Source organism: Leucoraja erinacea, chromosome 29 (genome assembly GCF_028641065.1).
Source record: "Leucoraja erinacea ecotype New England chromosome 29, Leri_hhj_1, whole genome shotgun sequence".
Lineage (NCBI taxonomy): Eukaryota > Metazoa > Chordata > Chondrichthyes > Rajiformes > Rajidae > Leucoraja > Leucoraja erinaceus.
The window spans coordinates 6,159,805-6,186,569 of record NC_073405.1 but is presented as its reverse complement, the minus strand read 5'-3'; the positions used below and the strand labels follow the sequence as shown (position 1 = coordinate 6,186,569).

Sequence of the window (26,765 nt, the reverse complement as noted above, 5' to 3'; positions counted from 1 at the left end):
ACAGTGAATCTCCAACACCTGTGATGGAAGGCAAAAGTCTTATCTCTTCTCCTGCGGTCCAGCAGTCCAACTGCAGCGTTGAGGTGACTGGGGCTCCCGATGTTAAGGCCCCTGGCGGGCGATGGTAAATCCCGCGGGGGGCTTAGTATCGCGATGGATAGTAAATTTACCCGTGCGCTGTAGCAATTCGGTTTCCAGCAAGTAATACCTATACAAGGTTCAGCAGGGCGTAACCCTTGCGTAAGTCAGGCAGTGTCTGTATATTCCTTTCCACATAACTCTGCTTTGTCAATATGTTTGAGAATTGGAGTTTCACCTTTCCAGCCATACTCTCCAGGAAACAATTTGGAAAAAGGAAACCTTGTTCATGGGCTCATAATTGTAGGAGCAGAATGAGGCCATTTGGCCCATCGTGTCTACACCGCCATTCAATCATGACTGATCTATCTTCCCCTCTCAATCCCATTCTCCTGCATTCGCCCCATAACCCATGACACCCTTACTAATCATGAACCTATCAATTTCCACCTTAAAAATATCCATTGACTTGGCCTCTACAGCCTTCTGAATTCCACAGATTCACCGCCCCCTAACTAAAGAAATTCCTCCACATCTCCTTTCTAAAGGTACGTCTTTTTGTTCTGAGGCTATAGCCTGTGGTCCTGGACTCTCCCACTAGTGGAATCATCCTCTCCACATTTACTCTATCCAGATCTTTCACAGAACTGAACTGTGAATTTATATGTTACTTTCCCCCTTTATCTTATTGTTCATTTGAGACCCCAAGTCAATTTAAAGAAATTACTATGTGAGGAATAAGAATCACCTTCTATCATCTGCCTCGATTGACTGCATTGTTGCAGATGCCTCTGGACTACTAAAACGACAGATACTGAGATTTTTACAGAGGAGCTGTGACTCACCTCGTGGTAAACCACTTGCTGATGCATTGGTTCATTTATAATTTTCAGGATTTGTGGGAGAGCATGTGACTGTTTACTCACCCTTGTAAGAAATGTCTCGGGTAACCTCATCCATTCACTCTCCCCAGCACAGGTTGGAAATATCCTGTCAGTTGTGCTACATTACGTACATGGATTATTAATTCTGACACAAGAGATTGCACTTTATGGCTGTGCATTTGGTGCCAGGTGTTCCATCGCTCTGACAGGGTGCTGAGAGATGCTGGTTTCAAGCTCCTAACACTTTGAGCTGATGCACATTATTGTCACAGAATGGGATGAAGCAGCAAGCTGATAGAAAGTCACATGCCATTTACAGCAGACAAAATGTGTCGGAAGGAACTGCAGATGCTTGTTTACACCGAAGCTACACGCAAAATGCTGGAGTAACTCAGCGGAACAGGCAGCATCTCTGGATAGAAGGAATGGGTGACCCTTCTTTCAGTCAGAAGAAAGGTCTCGACCCGAAATGTCACCCATTCCTTCTATCCAGAGATGCTGCCTGTCCCGCTCAGTTACTCCAGCATTTTGTGTCAATCTTTGCTATTTACAGCATCCAAGCTTGTTCTTTGTTTACAGATAATTCTAGACTGCAAATACAAATGGGTCAGAACTGAGTTCTGAAAAACAGTTTAATATTCGAGCTATTAGTTCCACAGTATAACACATCTCTCAGTGATATTCCAGTAGAGTTTGCATTTGCTCCAAGGAAATAAAGCTTGTATTATTGAGAGTGGCACATCCTCGGGACATCCCACAGAGTGTTGTTCCACAGTGGAATTCTCTGCCTCAGAGGGCGGTGGAGGCAGGTTCTCGGATGCTTTCAAGAGAGAGTTAGATTGGGCTCTTAAAAATAGCGGAGTCGTGGGATATAGGGAGAAGGCAGGAACGGGGTACTGATTAGGGATGATCAGCCATGATCACATTGAATGGCGGTGCTGGATCGAAGGGCCGAATGGCCCACTCATGCACTATTGTCTATTGTTCCAAAGTATTTGGTGTGGTACATAATTTCCCCCCATCAAAGCCTAATGAAGAGAGATAAATGATCAAGTAAGACACAAATTGCTGGAGTAACTCAGCAGGTCAGGCAGCATCTCTTGAGAAAAAGAATAGGTGACGTTTTAGGTCAGACCATATCCTCAGACCCAGCTGAGTGTGAAGAAGGGTCCTGACCCGAAACATCACCTATTCTGTTTCTCAAGAGATGTTGCCTGACCCGCTGAGTTATTCCAGCATTTTTGTGTATTTCTTTGGTATAAACCCACATCTGCAGTTCCTTCCTACATAAAATGATCAGGTAATCTGTGTTAATGGTGTTTGTTGATCCAGCGAGACAAACTCACAAAACAAAATGGAGAACTGCTGGAGGGGGTCGGTGGGTCAGGCAGCATTTGTGGAGGGCAATAGATAATGTTTCAGGCAAGAAACCTTCATTTAGCCTGGCAGACTAGAGGGGAAGTAGCTAGTGTGAAGAGGTAAGGGAAAGGGCGAACTGTAGGTGGCTGAAGGTGAGGAAGCGTTCAGTCGTAGATAACAGACAGGTGGGGGAGGAGAAGGTGGAGATAGTGACACAGCACATGTTGCTCTCACTGGATGCCCTCCTCCCTCTCCCCCCCCCCCCCCCCCCTTCACTCCCCCCACCACTCACCCCTCCCCCCCAGCTGCTAGCATCCTCCTCATTCCTACAGATTCTGACTGACCCACTGAGTTCCTCCAGCAGATCTACTATTTTTACTGCACAATCCAGCACCTGCAGTCTCTTGTGCCTCCGTTTAGACAAGCGTACAATCCAGGTTGTTTACCTATCCAAGCAGTCAGAAAAATTTTGGCTTGTTATATAATCTTTATCCTCCTGGTACCATCCCCCGCTTACCTTCCAGTCTCAAGGCTGCACTGAAATGTCATCCTAGATTGTAATCATGTGAGGGCATTGATTCACAACTCACCGGCTCTTTCGTTAACCCTTTTGGGACAAGTTGAAACACAATGAAATAACTATGACGGATGGGATCTAACTTGGAATTCTCACAGTGGAATACACTCCTATATTTGCTGTTTAACCTCAAGAATGAAGATTGAGTTGAAGTGAGAGTCTACTCATTCTTGACAAGCGTCAATAGCTGACTAGAAGAAGAAGAAACGGGAGTCTTGGTAAATTAACAAGTCATTTATTGGTCAGCATTAACTGGTTGCTGCCATGGACTATTAAATAGTAAAATGACAAATAACCTATTTCCCATTACTAGAGACAATGTGCAGAGTGATAAAAATGGGCGAGCTGTGGCTATCACCACATCCCCACCACTCCCCTCATGATGAACTGAATTAGTTACAGCAAACCTATGATGATAATTGCTGCACATTTTAAGACCAAACGCTCTTTTCAGCAGAAGAGTTGAGAGAAGACTGGGAATTAGCTCTTTAGCTTCAGCAGTTTGTCTTTAGTATATTCATAATAGTTTAATGGATTAAACTATTAATCCATTAAATGTACCTTTTCAACAAGGAAATGCTAGGGCAGATTTCAAGGTAAAAAGGCAAGGATATATAGAGATTGCATTGCTTCTGTATAAAACAGCTCAACAGGTTACATATGGCCTCATTTTGCTGTTCCTGAAAAGAGTGTATTAATATGCAAAAAACGTGCATCCAATTTATAATGCATTACATCTTAGATTATGCTATTAAGATCCATGGCAAAGTGTTTGGTTCTTATTTGTCTTTCGAAATGACTCGGGAAGTAATTTGGTTCTGTCAGCTAAAGGATTGGAGAAGCAATTTCTCAGCAAGGCTGGACTCCATCGGTGCTCCATGTAGTCCAACAACAGAGCACAGTGGTGGATGCTCAGCGAGGTAACGCTCTGTAAACTGTGAAAATCTAGATTTGGACAAGTCTGGCAATTGCTTCCATCCTTATTGTTGAATGTATGAGTAGGTCCTTTGAGGAGCACCAACCATATTGAAGAAGACTTAACCCAAAAAAGATGGAAAGTGGATGGATTACCTGCCGTCAATCTTGGCAATGAATTTGAAGGTTTCAAAGGGCTTTTATTGTCACATGTGCCAATTAAGGTACAGTGATATGCGAATTACTATACAGCCGTACAAAAAAAAAGCAACTACATAAACATCCACCACAGCTGATTCCCCACATTCTTCACTGTAACGGAAGGCAAAAAAGTCCAATCTTCTTCCTCTTTATTCTCCCGCGGTCAGGGCATTCGAACCATCCATGCGTCGGGGCGGTCGAAACTCCCGCGGCTTGGAGTTCCAGAAGTTGGACTGACCAGAGACTGTGGACTCTGCGATTTTAAGTCCGGAAGCACCCACGGTTGGAGCTCCGAGGTCGACCCTGGCAAAGGGATCGCGGGCTCTGCGATGGCAAATTCGCAGGCGACTGCGGTGGAGCTCTCAAAATCGTTCAAAGAATATCTGGATTTGTTCTGGGTTATTTTTCAGATTGTTCAATAGGAAAAGTCATGTAGTCTCCTCCAGTCTCGTGCTCTTCCTATAGAATAGTATGGGAATAGAACAAAGTAATAACGCTTGTTATTTACAAAGAACACAGTCACAGTGCTCTGATCACTGGCCTGGTGACTTTGGCATCATGGGGCTGTGGTTTGCGGAGCTGCTAGCTGCGGGCATGGCGTGGACTTACCATCCGGCGGCCTGTGATCCCTTGCTGGGGATCGCCGGAGAAGAGCTCCGACCGCAGGCCTGCGGCCTATAACATCCTGAAGCCGCGGAGTGTGTTCGACCCTCCCGACGTCGGGGTTTCGATCATCCTCACGTGAGGGCCTGTACATCTGGTCGTCCGTTGCGGCGACTACGGACTACGGCCCCGACCACGGATGAACAAAGGAGGACTGACTGAACTTTGTTGCCTTCCACCACAGTGAAGAATGCTGTGGTGGATGTTTACGTTAAATTCTATTGTGTATTGTGCTCTTTTTTCAATTGTATCGCTGCTGGCAAATTCATTTCACTGCACCTTAGTTGGTGCATGTGACGAATAAATTTGTATTGTATTGCTAATAGTTTCGTAGATAATATTTTCTTGTATTTGTGTTAATTAGAACAAAGGTTGAGTGAGTTCAACATAACACAAATATACATTATATTTATAAAACAAATATGCAAGGGCTTGGATCCTCCTTCAGACTTCATCCATATCAAGGAAGATGTTAACTTTCACTTAAGGCCCAAGATTGGATCTTTGATCTTGTTGATTCAAAGACTTTAGTTTAGATCCCACTAGGTTCGTTGGGGAACTTAAACACAAATATTTAAATCATGCTGACTATGAAACTACACGGTTGTCGTTTGGTTTAGGGCATAAAACCTGCAAACATATTTGGTATGATTCCAGACCACCAATGCACTTGGTTCTTAACTACTCTTTGAAATAGTCTTGTAAGCCATTAAGTTCAAGGGCAATTAGTTATGCATCGTTAAAGGCAGCCCTAATCTGCCACATTAACATCTTGGAGTGAATGGATTTTGAAAAAAAAAAATGATTTAGCACTTTTTAAGGGCTTCGTACAAAAGAGCAGTTTTATGGATGAGATACCAAAGGGCAGCCAGAACCCATAGAACTAAACTCGAGGAAGAGACAACACTTTTAGAAGTAGAATAAAAAACTAACAGAACAAGAAATGGCAGATCGTTAAATATTCAAGTCTTAAGGCAGCAAACTCATTTATTTAACACTGAGCTTGAGAGACTACTAATATGTGAAAAAACTGAAAGATTTTGTCCTTAAAATATCTAACTTTTATGAATAATTAAATTTAATCCGCTTGTTCTCTATAATTAATTCGGAAAACTACAGCCACAAATATCGGTTAAATGCAGAAGACTTGAAACGTGAATTTAATTTTTCTTTCAGATGCTGACAGACCGTTTCAGTATTTGTATTTGTTTTCTTGTAAAAGCTCCTTTTTCCCCTCTGTTCAAGATTGGCAGATTATTTAACTCATAGGTGATCATACCAGACCAAAATTATCCTTGCGTTAATCAATTTGTTTTGAACTTCCAAAAGACCCTTAATTTTGGTGTATATTCCGTCGTGTTCTCACTTGCTCACACTTCTTCGTTTCACTCTCTCGCTGCCATGTTCTCTGCCACTCGCTCGTGATCTCCTCCTCCTTCATCCTTATCTAATGATCCGGGAGTCCACGTATTGATGTTGGCTCCCTGTATTGGGAACTATTTTTATGTAACAATATTAATATCTCTCCCAACTTTTTTCTCACTATTTCCCAACACTAACAGCACTCTGCTAATGAGAAAGAACCATTATTTGTATTAAACATAGACACAAAATGCTGGAGTAACTCAGCAGGACAGGCAGCATCTCTGGAGAGGAATGGGTGACATTTTGGGTCGAGACCCTTCTACAGCATCTGGAGTTCCTTCCTACACATAATTTGCATTAATTGAATTGCTTTGATTTGAGAAATGAAGTCAAGAGAGTTTTATTTTCATGTGTCCCAGATAGGACAATGAAATTCTTGCTTGCTGCAGCACAACAGAATATGTAAACATAATACAGAACAGGAGATAAAAGTTCAGTGTGTCTATATACCATAGACCATATATATACACAATAAATAAACAGATAAAGTGCAATAGGCTGTTATTGTTCAGAGTTTGTTTGATGTTGTGTTTCATAGCCTGATGGCTGTGGGGAAGAAGCTGTTCCTGAACCTGGATGTTCCAGATTTCAAGCTCCTGTACCTTCTTCCCGTGGGCAACGGAGAGATGAGTGTGTGGCCAGGATGGTGTGGGTCTTTGATGATGTTGGCAGCCTTTTTGAGGCAGCGACTGCGATAGGATTCTATTGTTGTGTGAATTAATGATGCCTAATTCTATCAACTGATTTGTTTCAATGCATAGATAAATAGTGAATAGAATTTCAGTGCCTTATATAAAGTACGATCCATTTTAATAACAGCTCACTTTATTTATTCCTAGGACCAGTGACAAATGCCTTTTTGACGATTGCTTCAGCCAATATGTTTAACCCTGACTGCAGACCCAGCATAAGTCTTCCAAAATTTAGTAAACATGTGCACAGCTCTGAGATCACAGAAAATGAAGAAGGATGTGCTGTAACCCTATGTCTTCAGCATGGCCAGAAGGTAGGATTTTACAGCTTTCTGTACTTTAGTACACACAATCCACACTGTTGAACTGACTGCTGTATTATACATGTGCTTTTCGCTTCATATTCTCCGAGAAAGGAAACCAGTCAATTGGAGCGAGGTATATTTTCTGTTGTCTGAAAAGTAGATGTATCCTCTAATTTACATAGATCCTGACAAAACAACAACTATACAGATTAATGTAGGAAGGAACTGCAGCTTCTGGTTTAAACCGAAGATCGACACAAAATCCTGGAGTAACTCAGCGGGACAGGCAGCATCTCTGGAGAGAAGGAATGGGTGACGTTTTGGGTCGAGTCCCTTCTTCAGACTCCAAGTTCACCTAGACTATATGCTCTTAAAATAACATACCTTCAATATAATGGAACAATATGTCTGAAATATAACGTTTTGGGTCTTTCATTTCGGTATGAGCTTACAAGGAAGTCTATTTAGAAAGCTTGCCTTCTTGTAGAAGCAAAGAACTGCAGAAGCTGGTTTATACGAAAGGTAGACAAAGTGCTGGAGTAACTCAGTAGATCAAGTAGTAAAAACGATGGGTGACGTTTCAGGTCGGGACCCTTCTTCAGAGTGAGAGTAGAAGGGAGGGGAGGTGGTGTTGAAAGGCTGGAAGCAGGAAAAGAACAGGAACAGCCAAAGATGGTCTCAGCCAAGGGGATACAACAAGAAAACTTGTATGGGGACTAGCTAGTTCTGCTGTTGATTTTCCATCTGAATTTTCCCCCTCCACTGATTCTGCCTGATCTGCTGGGCTTTTCAATGACCTGTTTCTCTCTCCACAGATGCTCACTGACTTGCTAGTTTTGGTTTTTTTCTCTTGCAGATGTACTGTATCCACAGAATTTGCCACAATTAAACCGATAAGCAGGTTTTTATCCCTCATTACTGTATCCTTGCCTTTCAGCACGGGCATCTCATGAGAAGTTCTCTTGGTCTTTGCAGTGATTGAGTTCAATGATACAAACACTCCTTTTTACTCTTCTCTGTGCATATTCTGCAATTATTTTTCCCACCTTAATGTACTGATCTTTGCAATTGCCCATGGGTGAAACTTCCTCTCTGTCTCCCTGTATTGAAAAGGATTTGAGTACAGGAGCAGGGAGGTTCTACTGCAGTTGTATAGGGTCTTGGTGAGACCACACCTGGAGTATTGCGTACAGTTTTGGTCTCCTAATCTGAGGAAGGACATTCTTGCCATAGAGGGAGTACAGATAAAGTTCACCAGACTGATTCCTGGGATGTCAGGACTTTCATATGAAGAAAGACTGGATAGACTCGGTTTGTACTCACTAGAATTTAGAAGATTGAGGGGGGATCTTATAGAAACTTACAAAATTCTTAAGGGGTTGGACAGGCTAGATGCAGGAAGATTGTTCCCGATGTTGGGGAAGTCCAGAACAAGGGGTCACAGTTTAAGGATAAGGGGAAAATATTTTAGGACCGAGATGAGGAAAACATTTTTCATACAGAGAGTGGTGAATCTCTGGAATTCTCTGCCACAGAAGGTAGTTGAGGCCAGTTCATTGGCTATATTTAAGAGGGAGTTAGATGTGGCCCTTGTGGCTAAAGGGATCAGAGGGTATGGAGAGAAGGCAGGTACAGGATACTGAGTTGGATGATCAGCCATGATCATATTGAATGGCGGTGACGGCTTGAAGGGCCGAATGGCCTACTCCTGCACCTATTTTCTATGTTTATGTGTCTCATGGCCCTACAGCAGGCACAGAATATTATCACACGTTGCCTGGTGCTCCAAAGGCGCATCATGCTATTTGTTTTCTTCGTTCACAGGATGTGTTATAAATTGCTTAACTAAGCTTAATCAAATTAAGTATCATTGAGCTAATAAATAGTCATAGTCAAACATCACGGAAGCAAGCCCTCTGGCCCAGCTTTCCCATGCAGACCAAAGTTCCCGATCTTCATTAGTCTTATCTGCCCGCATTTAGCCCATAACTCTCTAAACCTTTCCTATCCATGTACCTGTCCAAATGTCTTTTAAATGTTGTTAAAGTTTTTGCCTCAACTACCTCCCCCGGCAACTCATTCCATATACCCACCACCCTTTGTGTAAAAAAAAGTTGCTCCTTACATCTATATATTACTAAAGGTCTGATCTTGACCGCTTTTGGCTCACTGTGCTGCGATTTCAGAGAGAACGCCGCCACCTATGGCCGTCATTTTTGGCCACCTCGCTCAGAGCCCCCCTCCGCCTTCCAGGACCAGAGGTTTTTCCCACCGATGAAAAATCAGAGAGATATTAATTGTTTTTTTTTAAATTGCCATTCTCTCTACTGCCCCTGCTGGAGGGAGGGGGAGGGACTATAAAACCAGGAAGTGGTTTGCCTCACTCAGTCTCTGCAAGATAGAGGAAGCCAGAGGGTCACGTCTCTCTGAGCTCTGAATAACATTGAACACATGTCTACTCAACTGTGAGTGCCCTTAATGCGGTTTGAAAATGAAAATATGGTTGGTTTGAAGTAAAAATGCACTGCAAATGGTTGTTTGTGGGTTGAAGTAAAAATGCACTGTAAATGGTTGTTTGGGTTGAAGTAATTGGTGGAGAGGTGGAATTGGTGGAGAGGTGGAATATTGCGTCGGGGGACTGGCCAATTTTTGTGCCTTCCACCACAGTGATGAATGCTGTGGTGGATGTTTGTGTTAAATTTTTTTTAATTGTGTTTGTGTGTTCTTTATCATTGTACCGCTGCTGACAAATTCATTTCACTTGCACTTAACGTGCAATGTGATGAATAAAACCGTATTGTATTGTATTGTATTGTATTGGAATACCCTCCCGTGTGAACATGGGACCCAACGGGTCCCACTTAGTCTAGTTCCTATTAAATCTTGTCTCTATCACTGTAAACCTATGTCCTCTGGTTCTTGATTCCCCTACTCTGGATAAAAGACTCTGTGCATTTACCCTAATTATTCCCCTCATGATCCTATATACTCTATCCCCATCCCACCTTCCTGGATTTCTAGCTTACACTGAACCACGTGGTATTCATCCATCATGTGTCGTGTTTGGTCCAGCTCTGAATTGAGTTTTATCCTAAAACAAAAACAATCCATTATCACAACTTTGTCATCTTCCTTCACACCATTGACTCCGTGCCATGCCTCATCATAAATCCCACTTATTTTCCAAGCCAAGCAGTTCATTTAAAACTCCACAGCTTGTCTTTCTCTTGCCCTGCTGATCTGCATGCTCGACATGCCAGCACTTGGCTTTAAAATCTCCTTTGTCAATGAAGAGGACAGAGTCTTCCAACCAGCGCTACTCCAAAAACAACAAATCACAAGTTAGAGCTGAAAATAAAGGGTATAGAGTACACAATGTATCAAATTGAAAGAGTTGAAGACACTGTGGCTTCTTCATTTGCAGCATTTAGACTATTTAGCATTTCCCATTTAGGTCTGTAATGCACAGTGTGTTCTAGATTACTATCAGCTGTGCCAGGTGCTACTCACATCGCTGATTCTGCAGCAAAACCCTGGCAAACAGTTCCTAGTTTCTGTTTTGGCAATTTCCAGATCAACTAAGTTGGAACATGTGTTGCATTTTATTGCCTAAGAGTAGAAAATGGCTGTTTGATTGAAATGCTGCAGTCACGTGCAACATTTTAATACCTGTACTTAACATTGGAATTTCAGTTTGGAAATCAAGTTATATAAAAATTGATTGCTATCATGAAACCACTGATTAGTCAGGGTAACTACAGTGTGATAAATGTGTAGTTCGCTGTGTCACAGTTTCATGTGATTTTATTGGATTTTCAACCAAGAATAAAGATTGTTAAAACTAGAAACTTGAATCTTTCTTGCTGGCTTTAAAGATACAGCACAGAAACAGGCCCTTTGGCCCACGGAGTCCGCGCCCACCTGCAATCATCCTGTACACCAGCACTATTCTACACACTAGGGATTAGTTACAATTTATAGAAGCCAATGATCATACAAGCCTACATGTCTTTGGATTGTGGGAAGAAACTAGATCACCCAGAGAAAACCCACAGGCAGAACGTACAAACTCCGTACAAACAGCACCATAGTCAGGATCGAACCCGGGTCTCTGGCGCTGTAAGGCAGCAACTCTACTGCTGCGCCACTGTGTCGCCCCTTGGCTTTGTGTTGCTGGAGCTAACTAGACTGAAGAGACTGAAGTTGAAATGCATTTCTAAAATTGGTAAGTTGAACTCCATTGTTATTGCTAGTTCTTGAACCAAAATATGTTCTCTGTATCCGTAAGACTGCCTGCTTCCATCTCCTTACTTCTACAATAGTGCTCCTACCACAATGCTTTCCTCCCTAGCCATTTCTCCATAAATCCCAAAACAGCTGTCTATAACTAAATTTGCAACAAGTCTCCATTTCTGAGCATCTGTTCACTTGCATAGAGTGCCCTCCATAATGTTTGGGACAATATCCTTTGCATGCAATGACTGCTTGAAGTCTGCGATTCAAGACATCACCAGTTGCTGGATGTCTTCTCTGGTGATGCTCTGCCAGGCCTGTGTTACAGCCATCTTTAGCTTCTGCTTTTTTTGGGGGCTAGTCTCCTTCAGTTTTCTCTTCAGCATATAAAAGGCATGCTCAATTGGGTTCAGATCAGGTGATTGACTTGGCCACTCATGAATTGCCCATTTTTTAGCTTTGAAAAACTCCCTTGTTGCTTTAGCAGTATGTTTGGGATCATTGTCTTGCTGTAGATTGAACCACCGGCCAATGAGTTTTGAAGCATTTGTTTGAACTTGGGCTGATAGGATGTGTCTATATACTTCAGAATTCATTATGCTACTACTATCAGCAGTTGTATGATCAATGAAGATAAGTGAGCCAGTACCTTCAGCAGCCATACATGCCCAGGCCGTAACACCCTTACCACCGTGTTTCACAAATGAGGTGGTATGCTTTGGATCTTGGGCATTTCCTTCTTTCCTTCATACTTTGCTCTTACCATCACTCTGATATAATTTCATCTTCGTCTCATCTGTCCACAAGACCTTTTTCCAGAACTGTGATTGCTCTTTTAAGCACCGCCATTCAATATGATCAGCCATGATCATATTGAATGGCGGTGCAGGGCCGTATGGCCTACTGCTGCACATATTTTCTATGTTTTTATGTTTATTTCTTGGCAAACTGTAACCTGGCCATCCTATTTTTGTGGCTAACCAGTGGCTTGCATGTTGCAGTGTAGACTCTATTTCTGTTCATGAAGTCTTCTGCAGACAGTGGTCATTGACAAATCCACACCTGACTGCTGAAGAGTGTTTCTGATCTGTCGGGCAGGTGTTTGGGGATTTTTCTTTATTATAGAGTGAATTTGTCTGTCATCAGCTGTGGAGGTCTTCCTTGGCCTGCCAGTCCATTTGCTCTTGTTCTGCTTTATGATGTCCCAAACAGTTGATTTTGGTAAGCCCAAGCTCTGGCTGATGTCTCTAACAGTTTTATTCTTGTCTCTCGGTCTCATAATGGCTTCTTTGACTTTCATTGGCACAACTTTGGTCCTCATGTTGATAAACAGCAATAAAAGTTTCCAAAAGTTATGGAAATACTGGTGGAAAGACCGGGTGCTGAGAGCTCTCTTGTACTTGCATTTAGGAGGCAATTAAACACACCTTAGCAATTACAAACACCTGTGAAGCCATGTGTCCCAAATATTGTTATGCCCTGAAATGGGGGGACTATGTATAAACACAGCTGTAATTTCTACATAGTGAAACCAAAATGTATAAAAATGGCCTATAATAAAATCTGACAATGTGCACTTTAAGCACATGTGATTTTTTTTCTATTATAAATCTCAAATTGTGGAGTGCAGAGGCAAATAAATAAATGACGGGTCTTTGTCCCAAACATTATGGAGGGCACTGTACATTAATCCCTAATGTCCTGATTTTAAACTTTGCATGTATCTTCATGAATTCCATTGTCTCATTTCAGTTTTACAAGCCTCCATAATCACAGTGCTGCTTCAGTTCTGCTAGATTGCACATTCCAATTTTTTATTGCTGGCCTATTGGCAATTAATATTAACTTGCAGATTTGCCAAGTAGCAACAAAGGCAAATGGTATTTTGGCCTTTATTATGAGAGAACTTAAACCCAAACAGAAACGTATTGTTCCAGTTATAGTCAGCCTTCATTACTCTATAATTGGAATATTTATTCAGATCTGATTTCCTGAAGAATATATCCTTGCAGTGGAGAGGTTGAATAATGATTCACCACTCACTGAGTGTTTGTAGTGGAGTGTTGCAATCTTACATGGAGAGTTTGCATTTAGGATAGTGTTATAAACCACGCAGTAGTGAAGTTTTAAACGAGGGCTGTGGAGGTTTAGTTGCCAATGTAATCGAGACAAGGGAGGACAGATTATAAAACCTTAAGGGAATTCATGAATATGGGATTAGTACAGTAAAGTAAAAGCTCAGTCATGATCTGATTGAATGGCCCAATCCTGCCTCATGTATTATACATGTGCAGCCATCTAGGCTGTAAGTACTGCAATCGCCTCCCTCAACTTTCTCTCTCTGAAGAAAGATCCCAACCCAAAATGTTCTCTGTCCACTTCCTTCCATAGATGCTGCCTGTCCCACTCAGTTTCCCTTGAGCACTTTGTTTTTCCTCAAGATTTCTGCAGTCTCTTGAGTCTTGCACCTCGTTCTGTTTCACTTTGTCAGTCCTATGTTAAAGGGAAATTGTTTCTTGATCAATCTCTAGTGAATGAAAGGAATAGATCGGGTAGATGCACAGAGTCTCTTACCCAGAGTAGGTGAATCGAGGACCAGAGGATATAGGTTTAAAGTGGAGGCGAAAAGATTTAATAGGAATCTGTGGGGTAACTTTTTCACACAAAGGGTGGTGGGTGAATGGAACAAGCTGCCAGAGGAGGTAGTTGAGGCAGGGACTATCCCAACATTTAAGAAACAGTTAGACAGGTACATGGATAGGACAGGTTTGGAGGGATATGGACCAAACGCGGGCAGGTGGGACTAATGTAGCTGGGACATGTTGACAAGTTGGGCCGAGGGGCCTGTTTCCACGCTGTATCACTCTATGACTGTAATTCATAGCACTGTACCACACTGCAGATGAAAAAGCACAGGCAAGGTAAAATGAGGAGTTTTAAGAATTTTGTTTAGTTTTTAAAAGCTTGTAGGACGATTAGGATTAGGACGGAGTAGAATGGAGATAGAATTCATTGTGTTTACTGCTTAGAAGAAAGGGGCTGTTCACCGACAATTGTTTAATCTATGTTTGATTGCTGACTGTACATGCTTTGCAACATCCTGATGCTGTAAAATGCATGCTATAAGTAAATTATTGCTACCTGAGTCAAAGGTGACACTGCCCAAGTTTCCGTCGAGGTAGGAACTCAATTTGTGATATGCCAATTTACAGAAATAAGTACTGTTAGATTATTTTTTTTTTTTAAATAAGCTGACCTTTTATCTTTGGAACACAGGAATATCGTAGTGGCATTGAAAATTGGAAAAGAAAATATTACTTAGTTCCCCAGTAATTCAGTGGGTTAATGGCCTGCAAAGCTGTTAAGCCCAACAGATGAGAAAAGTCACATCTTCAACCCTAGCCATCCATACATTCTCACCAAGGCATGGAGGAGAAATATAATTGACCTCAATGTTGGAAAAGGCAGCCAGAAATCCCAATTTAGTGATAGTCCCATTTGATCACCATTTAGTAACTTGTTGGGATGCGTTCATGTGCATCTTGTTTGTGGGCAGCAATGTCCCTCTATCCTCCGCCCTCCACTATCAGGTTTAGGTTTATTATTGTTGCATGTACTGCGACAATCTGAGTAGGATTTAAAATCCTTTACTGGAGTCTGTTTGTCTTGTAAGTGTTCCACAATTTAAATGACTATCCACTTTGTTTAAAATCCCAATGCCTGGAGTAATCTTGTGTCACAGCTTGTAAAGCATATTCTGACATATAGATGGCATTAACTAGCACTTGGGGGACAGGGTAACGTATTTATCTTTCTGCTTCACACATAGATTACACTGGTTGTATGAAGCACATCTCATGGTTATGGAATTTATCTCAGAAAATAAATTTGAGGTCAAGAGTGGTAAATAAACAATAAGCATTACTCTGCCCCGATGTGGTTGGTCCACTTTATTTTATAGGGTAAGAGGGTAGCAGCTACAATATTATGGATCCTATTTCGTAATTCCTCTGCAATATTTCTGATGATGTTAGCAAATCCGCTGAATCTCCCAGACTAATCTTGGCAGGACAAATCAAAATAGGACGTACATGGTAAATGGTAGTGAGTTGAGGAATGCAGTTGAACAGAGGGATCTAGGAATAACTGTGCACAGTTCCCTGAAGGTGGAATCTCATGTAGATAGGGTGGTAAAGAAAGCTTTTGGTGTGCTGGCCTTTATAAATCAGAGCATTGAATATTGAAGTTGGGATGTAATGTTAAAATTGTACAAGGCATTGGTGAGGCCAATTCTGGAGTATGGTGTACAATTTTGGTTGCCTAATTATAGGAAGGATGTCAACAAAACAGAGAGAGTACAGAGGAGATTTACTAGAATGTTGCCTGGGTTTCAGCAACTTAGTTACAGAGAAAGGTTGAACAAGTTAGGTCTTTATTCTTTGGAGCGCAGAAGGTTAAGGGGGGACTTGATAGAGGTCTTTAAAATGATGAGAGGGATAGACAGAGTTGACGTGGATAAACTTTTCCCATTGAGAGTAGGGAAGATTCAAACAAGGGGACATGACTTGAGAATTAAGGGACAGACGTTTAGGGGTAACATGAGGGGGGACTTCTTTACTCAGAGAGTGGTAGCTGTGTGGAATGAGCTTCCAGTGGAAGTGGTGGAGGCAGGTTTGATTTTATCATTTATAAATAAATTGGATAGGTATATGGATGGGAAAGGAATGGAGGGTTATGGTCCGAGTGCAGGTAGATGGGACTAGGGGAGAATACGTGTTCAGCACGGACTAGAGGGGACGAGATGGCCTGTTTCCGTGCTGTAATTGTTATATGGTTAATCCCATGCGTTGTCACTTTTGGTCTCTTTCTGGATTTTTAATTTATTCCACTTCTCTCTTGAATGCAACAGTGGCGTAGCGGTAGAGTTGCTGCCTTGCAGCGCCTGAGACCCGGATCAATCCTGACTGCGGGTGCCTGTCTGTACGGAGTTTGCACGTTCTCCCTGTGATCGCGTGGGTTTCCTCTGGGTGCTTCAGTTTCCTCCCACACTCCAAAGACATACAGGTTTATAGGTTAATTGGCTTCTGTAAAAATTGTAAATTATCCCTAGCGTGTGGGATAGTGTTAGTGCACTGGGTGATCGCTGGTCAGCGCAGACTCGGTGGGCCGAAGGGCCTGTTTCCATACTGTATCTCTAAAACCTAAAGTCTAAAATGCAGGCACTGCCTCTACTTCCATGTGCACTCTGAGTTCAGTAAGCATTAATACTGGCATCGCTACATTTTCATTTTCCAGCAAGGGTGGTAATCTAAGTGGCAGCTTGGACTAATGTTTCTTTCAAGTCAATTCGAGTTTAATATTAAATGCACAAGTATATTGAGGTGCAGGTACAATGACAATCTTGCATGCAGCAGTACCACAGGCACATGGTCTTAAACATCGCCCAAAACATCAATTATAAATCATACATCAATTATACAAGAAGGGGAAAAGAAAAATACTGCACAAATGTAAGGCATTTGTGCAACACATTTTTAGAAAAACATGTCTATGGTAGACATGGTCCACGGTGCTCCGTTGCCGAGGTAGGATGTGCACTTTGATGGTATGTAGGAAAGTGGCTGCTCCTGGACTTGTGTCGTGGGACTTCAGGCTTCAATGCTTGAGAAGAGGGCATGGCCAGGATCAAAGATCCTATAGCTCTGCTCTGCTATGGGATCTTTGACCCGGATGGTGAGGATCCATAGTCATAGTCATACAACGTGGAAACAGGCCCTTAGAGCCGTCTTGCCCAGGCCGATCAACATGCCCCATCTACACTAGTCCCACCTGCCTGTGCTTGGCCCATAACCCTGTAAACCTGTCCTAATATTTCTTGAATATTATGATAGTACCTGCATCAACTACCTCCTCTGGTAGACAAAAGTGCTGGAGAAACTCAGCGGGTGCAGCAGCATCTATGGAGCAAAGGAAATAGGCAACGTTTCGGGTCGAAACCCTTCTTCAGAATTCATGAATTGCAGATTCTTCAGAATTGCAGATTCTGTCCTCCCAAGGAGCGTATTTTGAGCTACGCTATTAGTCGCGGTGATGACATAAATCAGTCTGAAGAAGGGTTTCGGCTTGAAACGTTGCCTATTTCATTCGCTCCATAGATCCTGCTGCACCCGCTGAGTTTCTCCAGCACTTTTGTCTACCTCGATTTTCCAGAATCTGCAGTTCCTTCTTAAATAGCTCCTCTGGCAATTGCCTCCATGAAAATGAAACTGCCTCGTGTATATACGTTCAATGCTCGGGAGGGTTGTGCCTATGATGGCCCAGATGATCCATCATTCTGCATCCTCCTTATTTGCATGCGAGTCAGAATTGCTGTAGCAAGCCATGAGGCAAGGATACTTTCTGAAGCGCATCAGTAGAAGTTAGAGTACTTGGTGACATGAGGAATCTGTTTAAACTGCTGCGAAAGTAGATGCATCGGTGCACCTTTCACTTCCCCTCCCTAGGGTTTTCTCTCGAGGTAAATGAAGGCTTTCTTCTTTCACCGTTCTCTGTTGGCATTTATCACGCAAGAGAGGTTCAGGCATAGAAATAGGTTTGCCTTTATGGAGAAAAACATAGCTTTCAGTAACATGGACGTTACTCAGAAATAGTACCACTTAGATTATCTGTCAATTGTGATGGTGAATACGAGAGGATTGTCAGCTCCAATTATAAAATACGTGTGTTAAATTGCAGATTCTGTCCTCCCTAGGAGCGTATTTTGAGCTACGCTATTAGTCGCGGTCATGACATTAATCAGATTATTTTTGAGGATATAAGTTTTTAAAGAATTAAACAAGGAACATGTTGCATTATGTTAGCATTTCTTCGTCGACTCCATTGCCTGCAAAAGAATATTCACAATTAATGCCCATGCAGTTAGAATTAATCTAATAGTACAGCTGCTAATTCTGCGCGCATTTGGCTTTGCTGTTCTTTTCATTGAAGTCCAGTAGATTGCAAAGATGAAGACAGCATTTAATCTCCATAGCTGTGATGGTTGCATATGGTTAAGTAGCACTCAGTAAGTAGAGGCCCCCACTCCCTCATTTTTACTACGGATGTATTGTCACTGTACACCTCCATCCCCCACCAGGAAGGTGTTAAAGCCCACCGTTTCTTTCTCGACCGCAGTACCAGCCAATTTGGGTCGACCAATACTCTCCTCCGCCGAGCAGAGCTGGTCCTTACCCTCATCAACTTCTGTTTCAACTCCTCCCACTTCCTCCAAATCCAAGGCGTAGCTATGGGCACTTGCATGGGCCCCAGCTATGCCTGCCTCTTTGTAGGATATGTCGAACAATCACTGTTCCAGGCGTACACTGGCCCTATCCCTGAACTCTACCTCTGCTACATTGACGACTGCATCGGTGCTGCCTCCTGCACCCATGCAGAACTCACTGACTTCATCAACGTCACGGCTAATTTCCATCCTGCATTCAAATTCACTTGGACCATCTCCAACATCTCCCTACCGTTTCTAGATCTCACCGTCTCCATCACAGGAGACAGACCGACATCTATTACAAACCCACTGACTCCCATAGCTATCTAGACTACCTTTCCTCCCACCCTGCTTCCTGTAAAGACTCTATTCCCTACTCCCAATTCCACCGTCTACGCCCAGGATGAGATTTTCCATATCAGGTCAACGGAGATGTCCTCATCCTTTAGGAAACGAGGGTTCCCCTCTTCCATTATAGATGAGGCTCTCACTAGAGTCTCCTCGATATCCCGCACCTCTGCTCTGGTTCCTCCTCCTTGTCCTCGACTTCGCATACAGCATATAATCTGCCAACATTTTCGCCACCTCCAGCGGGATCTCACTACTGGCCACATAATGCCCTGAAATGCCCTGAAATGGGGGGACTATATATATAAATACCGCTGTAATTTCGACATGGTGAAACCAAAATGTCTAAAAATGGCATTTATTAAAATCTGACAATGTGCACTTTAACCACATGCGATTTTCTTCTGTTACAAATCTCAAATTGTGGAGTACAGAGGCAAATAAATAAATGATGCGTCTGTCCGAAACAATATGGAGGGCACTGTAAGTATCTCTTCATTATAATGACTTTTAATATAAACTGAATTATTGTGGATCCATTTTTAAATTTCACAATTATTTCAGTTCATTAAGATAAAACAAATGGCCAGCCAGAATATACGATATATGTATAGTTGGCACAAAATTGCTTTTTAGCTCTTCAATTTGAATGCATATGTTGCATTAATCAGTACGAGGAAATCATCATTCAAAAGGATATGATGTATGAAAAATAAATGAACTTGAACTAGTAAAACACTTTATTGTGCCTTCAGCATGCTCCATGATGTTTTGCCATTCATTCCAAAGCCGCACATCTCTGGGTTTGGAGATGCTAGTTGTAGGGGCATATGGGTCAGAACAGCAAGAGGACTACACTGCACTTTAAGTAGCATCAAAATTCTGCGTGGTTTGCCATTTTAAACATTTTCAGGTCTTGTTTTGGTTTCTTATTTAAATAAAATAGGGACAGTGCTGATGCAGTGTTCTCCCAGTACTGCTGTAAACTGATTTCCTGAATTACATGTTACCATATTGTAGATTAGACCCACGGTGAGAATAGCGAAACCAAGCTGATGTGTACTGTTGAATTGTACAGTCGTGTGTTTCCAGCAGGGGAACTGAACCCAGAACCGTACGGTTGTAGCAGATACTTCATCTTAAGCTCTCTAGTCCTCTGGTAGATGAGTAGAGAGCAAAGGATGGAAGGAGAAATGTTCAACATTGTCTTCCAAAGTTGTTCCTCACTCTCAAACCCAATTCTAATTTCATGACCCATTTGCCAATAACTTTGCAACCAGGATGAAATGGTAGCTCCCTATTCACAATCAAAATCATTCTAAAGATTGGGAATCTTTATTAAAGTGCTTGGCCATCGCCCCTCCATTGGGAATAATCTCAGCTATGGATTTCTCAGAACTATTTATTCCAATTTTTGGCAGCATCTGGCTGATGATACATTGTACATTCTCCAGGGTTTCAATGTTCTTTCTGTAGCACAGCTCTAGAGAATTACATGCAAATCTTACATTTTAGGTATCATTATTTTTCATTATCTTTTTTCACAGCTTCCTTATTTACTCATAAATTGATTTAAATTAGAATCCTGCGGCAAGGGAAGATACAGAGAAGGTACAGGGCCAGCGGTAGAGTTGTTGCATTGTAGACCCAGAGACCCAGGTTCAATCCTAACTACGGGTGCTGTCTGTATAGAGTTTGTACATTCTCCCTGTGACCGCTTGGGCTTCCTCCGGTTTCCCCACACACTCCAAAGACGTAGGGGTTTGTAGGTTAATTGACCGGTGAAATTGGAAATTGTTCCTAGTGTGTAGGGTACGGGGTGATCACTGGTGCGCCGAAGCGCCTGTTTCCGCCTTGTGTCGCTAAAGCTAAAGAATTGTGTCTTAGCGTTTGAGCGTGTGGATATTGGGCAGAGATTGGTGCTAGTACATACCATGGGGTAATGTTAAAACTAACTGAACATGGACATAAAATGGTAAGCTCTCTGAGACATGTTCCACAAACAGACTCATTTCTCAACTTTGAAGTTGTTGAATTCTTTTAACATTATTTGCAAAAATGGCTCGTGATATGATGGACTTTGGGTGACATACAAAATACGTATAGATGCCAATGAAGCCTGTATGCTAAAGTGAGTTGGTGCTTTCAGAAGAGGAAACAGAACAAGAAAGCAATTTAAAATGTTACTTATGATAAATGTTGCTGTTTTCTATATAATGAGTACACCAGGTGCTCTCAGCAGGTTATTCCAACAGTTAATGGAATCTGTATTGGATTCTACTAAATGTTAAGAGTTTGACAAAATTGCCTTCCTATGAGGTACATTCATCAAAATTGTATCTAAACACATAGTTTAATGAGATTGATTCCCAAACTATAGTTTGGAGGAAACACAATAACCTATCACAGTTGCTCTTCACATTTCCAGTAACCTGGGTTCATTCCTGACCTCAGATGCTGTCTACTTGGTGTTTGCATCTTCTCCCTATGATTGTGGACGAGTTTCTCCACATGCTCTGGTTTCCTCTCACATTTAATGCATGTGGGATCTGCAGCGAGCTGGGTAATTGGCTCCAAAATTGGTCTGTGGCAGGAGGCAGATGTTACTGGTGGAAGGATGTCTTTTGTGAATGGAAATCTGTGACCAGTGATGTGTCACTGGGCATGGTGTTCGGACCTGTGCTTGTTGGTGATACACTTTAGTGACTCGCAGAAGGTACCATGAGTAAATCTATGGATGACACCAAAATAGGCGGTGTCATGGATAGCAAGGAAGGTTGTCTAAGATCACAACAGGATATAGGTCACATGGAAGGTTACGGAGCATAGACAGAGGATTTGTTCCTGTCAAGCGTGAAGTGATGCACATTGAAAAGTCGGTTAGGTTAGGACATGTATAGTAAATGGCAGGGACCTCAGCAATGTTCATGAACAGAGATCCAGGGGTCCAAGTCTATAGTTCTTTGAAAGTGGCGAAACACGATAGGGTGGGGAAGAAGGCATGTGGCATGTTTGTTTCTCTAGGTTGGAACGAAGACTGTGAGAGTTGGGATGTGATGCTACAAAATACTGGTTAGGCTGCTTGTGCAGTATTGTTTGTACTCTGTTCACTGCACCATAGGAAGGAGGTGCGGCATTTGCAGGATGTATGGAAGAAATTCAGTGGGATGTTGCTTGTATTGGAAAACTTAAGACATAGAGAGAGGGGATGAGCTGCAGGGCTGCCAACTCTCACGCTATGAGCGTGAGACTCACGCCCTCAAGCAAACTCTCACACCCTCACACTGATCAGAAATTTCTCACGCTCAGTGGTGCGAAATTTTGTGATGAACAGAAAATTTCAAAACTCGGATAAACTGCATGGTCCGCGGGTGTTGGAGAGCCGGGGCTGCAGGAGGAATGGAAGCAGAACCAGCGGCGGGAACAGTTGCGGGGAGCCGGGACTGGCGAGTGTTTGCGGCGTTTGCGGCGCTGATGAGTCGCTCGCTGCAGCTCTGGCCATGGAGCACTACGGACAGTGCAAGTCCCAGGCGTCGGAGCCGTCGGAAGCGTTGCGCGGCTACCGCGAGAGTCTCTGTGCCGAAGGGACAGACTCACAAAGGGAGGTGGAGAGAGAGAGAGGGGAAGGAGACAGGGAGACAGTGGGGGGAGAGTTAATTCAGTTCAGTTTTATAGGTTCTCACATGTACCGAGTACCGTGAAAAGCTTTTGGTGTGGAAATACAAAACATGTTTGCAATCGAGCCATTTACAGTGTATAGATACATGATAATGGAATAACGTTTAGTGCAAGGTAAAGTCGGCAAAGTCCGATCAAGGATATTCCTCGGGTCAACAGTGAGGTAGATAGTTCAGCACTGCTCTCTAGTTGTGGTAGGATGATTCAGTTGCCTGATAACAGCTGGGAAGAAACTGTTCCTGAATCTGGAGGCGTGCGTTTTCACATTTCTATACCTTTTGTTTGATGGGAGAGGGGAGAAGAGGGAGTGGCCAAGGTACGACTCGTCCTGTTATGCTGCTGGCCTTGCAAAGGCAGCGTGAGATATAAATGGAGTCATGAAAGGGAGGTTGGTTTGTGTGATGGTCAGGGCTGCGTCCACAATTTGCTGCAATTTCTATACGAGCTGTTCCCAAACCAAGCTGCGATGTACCCTGATAAAATGTATTCTTTGGTGTAACTGTAGGAGTTGGTGAGAGTTGTAGGGGACATGCCAAACTTCCTAAGCCTTCTAAGGAAGTAGAGGCGTTGGTGTGCTTCCTTGGCCATCGCTTCATTATGAGTGTTCCAGGAGAAATTCTTGGTGATATTGACTCCTAGGAATTTGACGGTTTCAACCATCTCTACTTCAGCGCCATCAATGCAAAACGGGGTGTGTGTACCGCTAGGCTTCCTGAAGTCGATCACTGTCTCCTTTGTCTTGACATTGAGAGAAAGGTCGTGCTCTCGACACAAGGATCTCAAACTCCTTCCTGTACTCCCATCTCATCATTATTTCGTATCCGGCCCACCATGGTAGTGTCGTCTGCGAATTTGAAAATTGAATTAGATTTCTACATGTCTGTACAGTCGTGAGTGTACAAGGGGGCTGAGAACGCAGTCTTGCGGAGCACCAGTGTTGAAGATTATCCTGGGGATTACAAGTAACATCAGATCTGAACTGGACTTTGAACACTGCTGCCACAGTGAAAAAAGCCCAGCAGAGACTGTACTTCATCAGGCTGCTCAGAAAAGCTGGTCTACTCTGTCGCTCTCTCACCCAGGTCTACAAAGGACTGATAGAAAGCATCCTCACCACAGGCATCACGGTGTGGTATGGAAACACCACACAGACAGAGAGGAAGGCTCTGCAAAGAGTCATTAAGACTGCAGAGAGGATTATCAGAACGGAACTCCCCTCCATGGAACTTGACTTGACGTGACTCTCTGAACAACCGCACAAGAGTTCCTATGTGTGTAAGCACAAATGGCAAATAAAGTTTTTGACCTTGACCTTTGACTTTTGATTTGTCCCCTGTCCCCTGGGGTGTGTTGGTCAGGAAGTCGTGGATCCAGTTGCAGAGATGACACCAAGTCCCGTGAGTTTGGTGATGTTTGGCTGGTGTGTTCAAGTTCAAGTTAACTGCAGTGTAACTTAATTTCAAATATGAGAAATATATTTGCCGTTCAGAAATAATAATGTCCTTGCACTCAGACATTATGGAATAGACTTTACATGTCTGAATAAGTAATTCATGGACTGGGTGATTTTTACTTTAGTTTTGCATCATTTACTGTCCTTAGAGTATTTTTATTTGGGAAAATAAATCATTTATGTTTCTGTTCTAAATTATTTTTCAATAGGAGGCTCAGGAAAGCAACCTGGAAAAAGCGGAGCAGTTGTATTCCCTCATGTGTGCTGCTGCAGATAAGGTTTGTCTCACTTCAGTGGATTATTTGTCATGTAGAGTTTAAATTACAAATGTGATTCAGCCTTGGCGCAGAAACAAGCTTTTCTGTCCATCGACCGTCCTTTTACACCAAACCGGCATTCATATATTTTTAGTCACCCCACACATTCTTTCAATTTAGCTTAGAGATACTGCGCGGAAACAGTCCACTCGGTTCGCCGAGTCCGCGCCGACCAGCGATCCCCGCACACTAACACTATCCCACACACACTAGGGACAATTTACAATTTTACCAAGCCAATTAGCCTGCAAACCTGTACCTGCAGGAGTGTGGGAGGAAACCGGAGTCCCAGAGAAAACCCAAGCAGGTCACGGGGAGAACGTACAAACTCTGTGGTCATTATCAAATCCAGGTCTCTGGTGTTGTTAGGCAGCAACTCTACAGCTGCGCCACCGTGTCGACCTCATCTCTACTCTTACTGGACTCTTACTATTCGTGTCCTTGAGACTCTTGAAATGCGCCCATAAATAAAATTTATTATTATTATTATTCATCTAAGTGCAGTGGCCAATTATCTTACCCACCTGCACGTCTTTGGGCTGTGGCAAGACATTGGACCATCCGGAAGGAAAGCCACGTAGCTGCGGGGGGAATGTGCATATTCCATAGGGTCAGCACCGGAGGTCAATGTTGAACCTGAACATGGTGCTGTGTGGCAGTGGCTCTACTAGCTGTGCTGCCGTTCTTGAAGAAACTACTGATTTGATATGCAAAATGTTATGTCATCATTTGCGCAACTAAAGTTGTGGAGGTCGTGTTCTTTCACGGAAAGGGAGCACCATACATGTAGAACCCTACGCACATGTCTGTGGAGCTTGTCCAGCTTTGACTTATTCCTCGGCAAGAAAAGCAGCAAATGTTTTTCTAATTTAGTTCTAGTAGAGCCGCTGCCACACAGCACCATGTTCAGGTTCAACCTTGATCTCCCGTTCTTGACCTCTGGTGCTGTCGGTTCTTTTAATACCCATTGGCCAATACAATATTCATGCATGCTTAATATATTGAAATAAAAAATCATGTTCCTGATACTTTGCATCTTGCACATGTGGAGCTCCTTGCTTTATACACTCGTTGCTTCCTTTGATAAGCTTATGAAATGGTGCCAGAATGTTTCAATGGAAAGATGCTGAGCAAAATCTGCTCTCATCAAAGGCTAACCTGAAGTTATTTTACCCCATTCAGCTGCAGTAAAATCAACTTTTTCCTGCCTAGTTTCTGAGGCAACTGAAGAATAGATATTTAAATTTTTTTTTTTTTAAAGATGCAAATCAAACAATAGTTCCTGGATCCTTCGAGGTTTTTGGGGGGAGTTGAGGGTGGTATCAATCTTCAGAATATACATAAAGATCAACCTGGCTTTTTCTCACCAGATACCAATGGGCCTTGAAAATAAAATGCAGTCTTGAAAATAAAATTGGTTTGATTTCCAGCATAATTTAACATATAATTTAGATCCTTTCATGCGAGCTAATTAAGATCATTACTGTTGGTATTAAAAAAAACTGTAGAGAAATCTGCAATAAATGAGTAATGTAATTTCATATTTTGCTCTGCAGCATATGTTGGGAGACGGTGAGAACACCAAAATGCGTGTGGCTGAGTTAGAGGATGAAGTGAAGACATTGAAGAAGATCAACAGAGACTTGTATGATTTTTCAGTGCAAGTTCTGACAAAACAGACATAAGTAAAAGGGATGAAGGGAGCAAATCCTGCAAATTGTGAGGCACTTAGTGTCAAACGTTAGTATTATATCAGCCTCACCTATGTAAAATGATGTGGTATGCTCGAACATTTCCGACTGTGCCCTATTTATACAAGTCTGTTTCATTTGAGTTATTTGTGCTGAGCTTTCAGGGGTCAGAGATGTTTGTCTCCTACACTTCTTCCCATTTGCACAGTCAGGTCCACTTAAGTCAAGTATTTGTTGAGCTGCTTTCACATTGTCCACATGGGCTTGTTAGCTTTATTGATTCCTAATAGTTCTGATACCAGGAGTGGCTGAATGTAAGCGTGCCAGATTTTTTCAATCTTGACGTGAAGAGGCCAATTCATATTTGGTCTGCTGAGGATTTTTTTATTACGCAAGAGGTATTACATTTTTTTATTATGCAAGAGGTATTACATTTACTTGTATTTTTCTTTGCCATTTGAGTATCTGTTTGCAAACCTAACAGCCTAATGCCCCTGTCCCACTTAGGAAACCTGAACGGAAATCTCTGGAGACTTTGCGCCCCACCCAAGGTTTCTGTGCGGTTCCCGGAGGTTTTTGTCAGTCTCCCTACCTGCTTCCACTACGTGCAACCTCCAGCAACCACCTGCAACCTCCGGGAACCGCATGGAAACCTTGGGTGGGGCGCAAAGTCTCCAGAGGT

General features: G+C 42.6%; 1 protein-coding gene across 1 annotated transcript in view; it reads left to right on the top strand.

Annotated features, from left to right (window-relative positions):
- Window positions 1-26,465, top strand: part of wdr18 (WD repeat domain 18) — a 120,727-nt gene extending 94,262 nt beyond the window's left edge. Inside the window, exons 8-10 of the mRNA XM_055658433.1 lie at window positions 6,942-7,108; window positions 24,285-24,353; window positions 25,949-26,465. Coding sequence (XP_055514408.1) covers window positions 6,942-7,108; window positions 24,285-24,353; window positions 25,949-26,077 — 365 coding nt within the window. The 3' untranslated portion in view covers window positions 26,078-26,465. The remainder of the gene's footprint in view (window positions 1-6,941; window positions 7,109-24,284; window positions 24,354-25,948) is intronic.
- The last annotated feature ends 300 nt before the right edge of the window (window positions 26,466-26,765 follow it).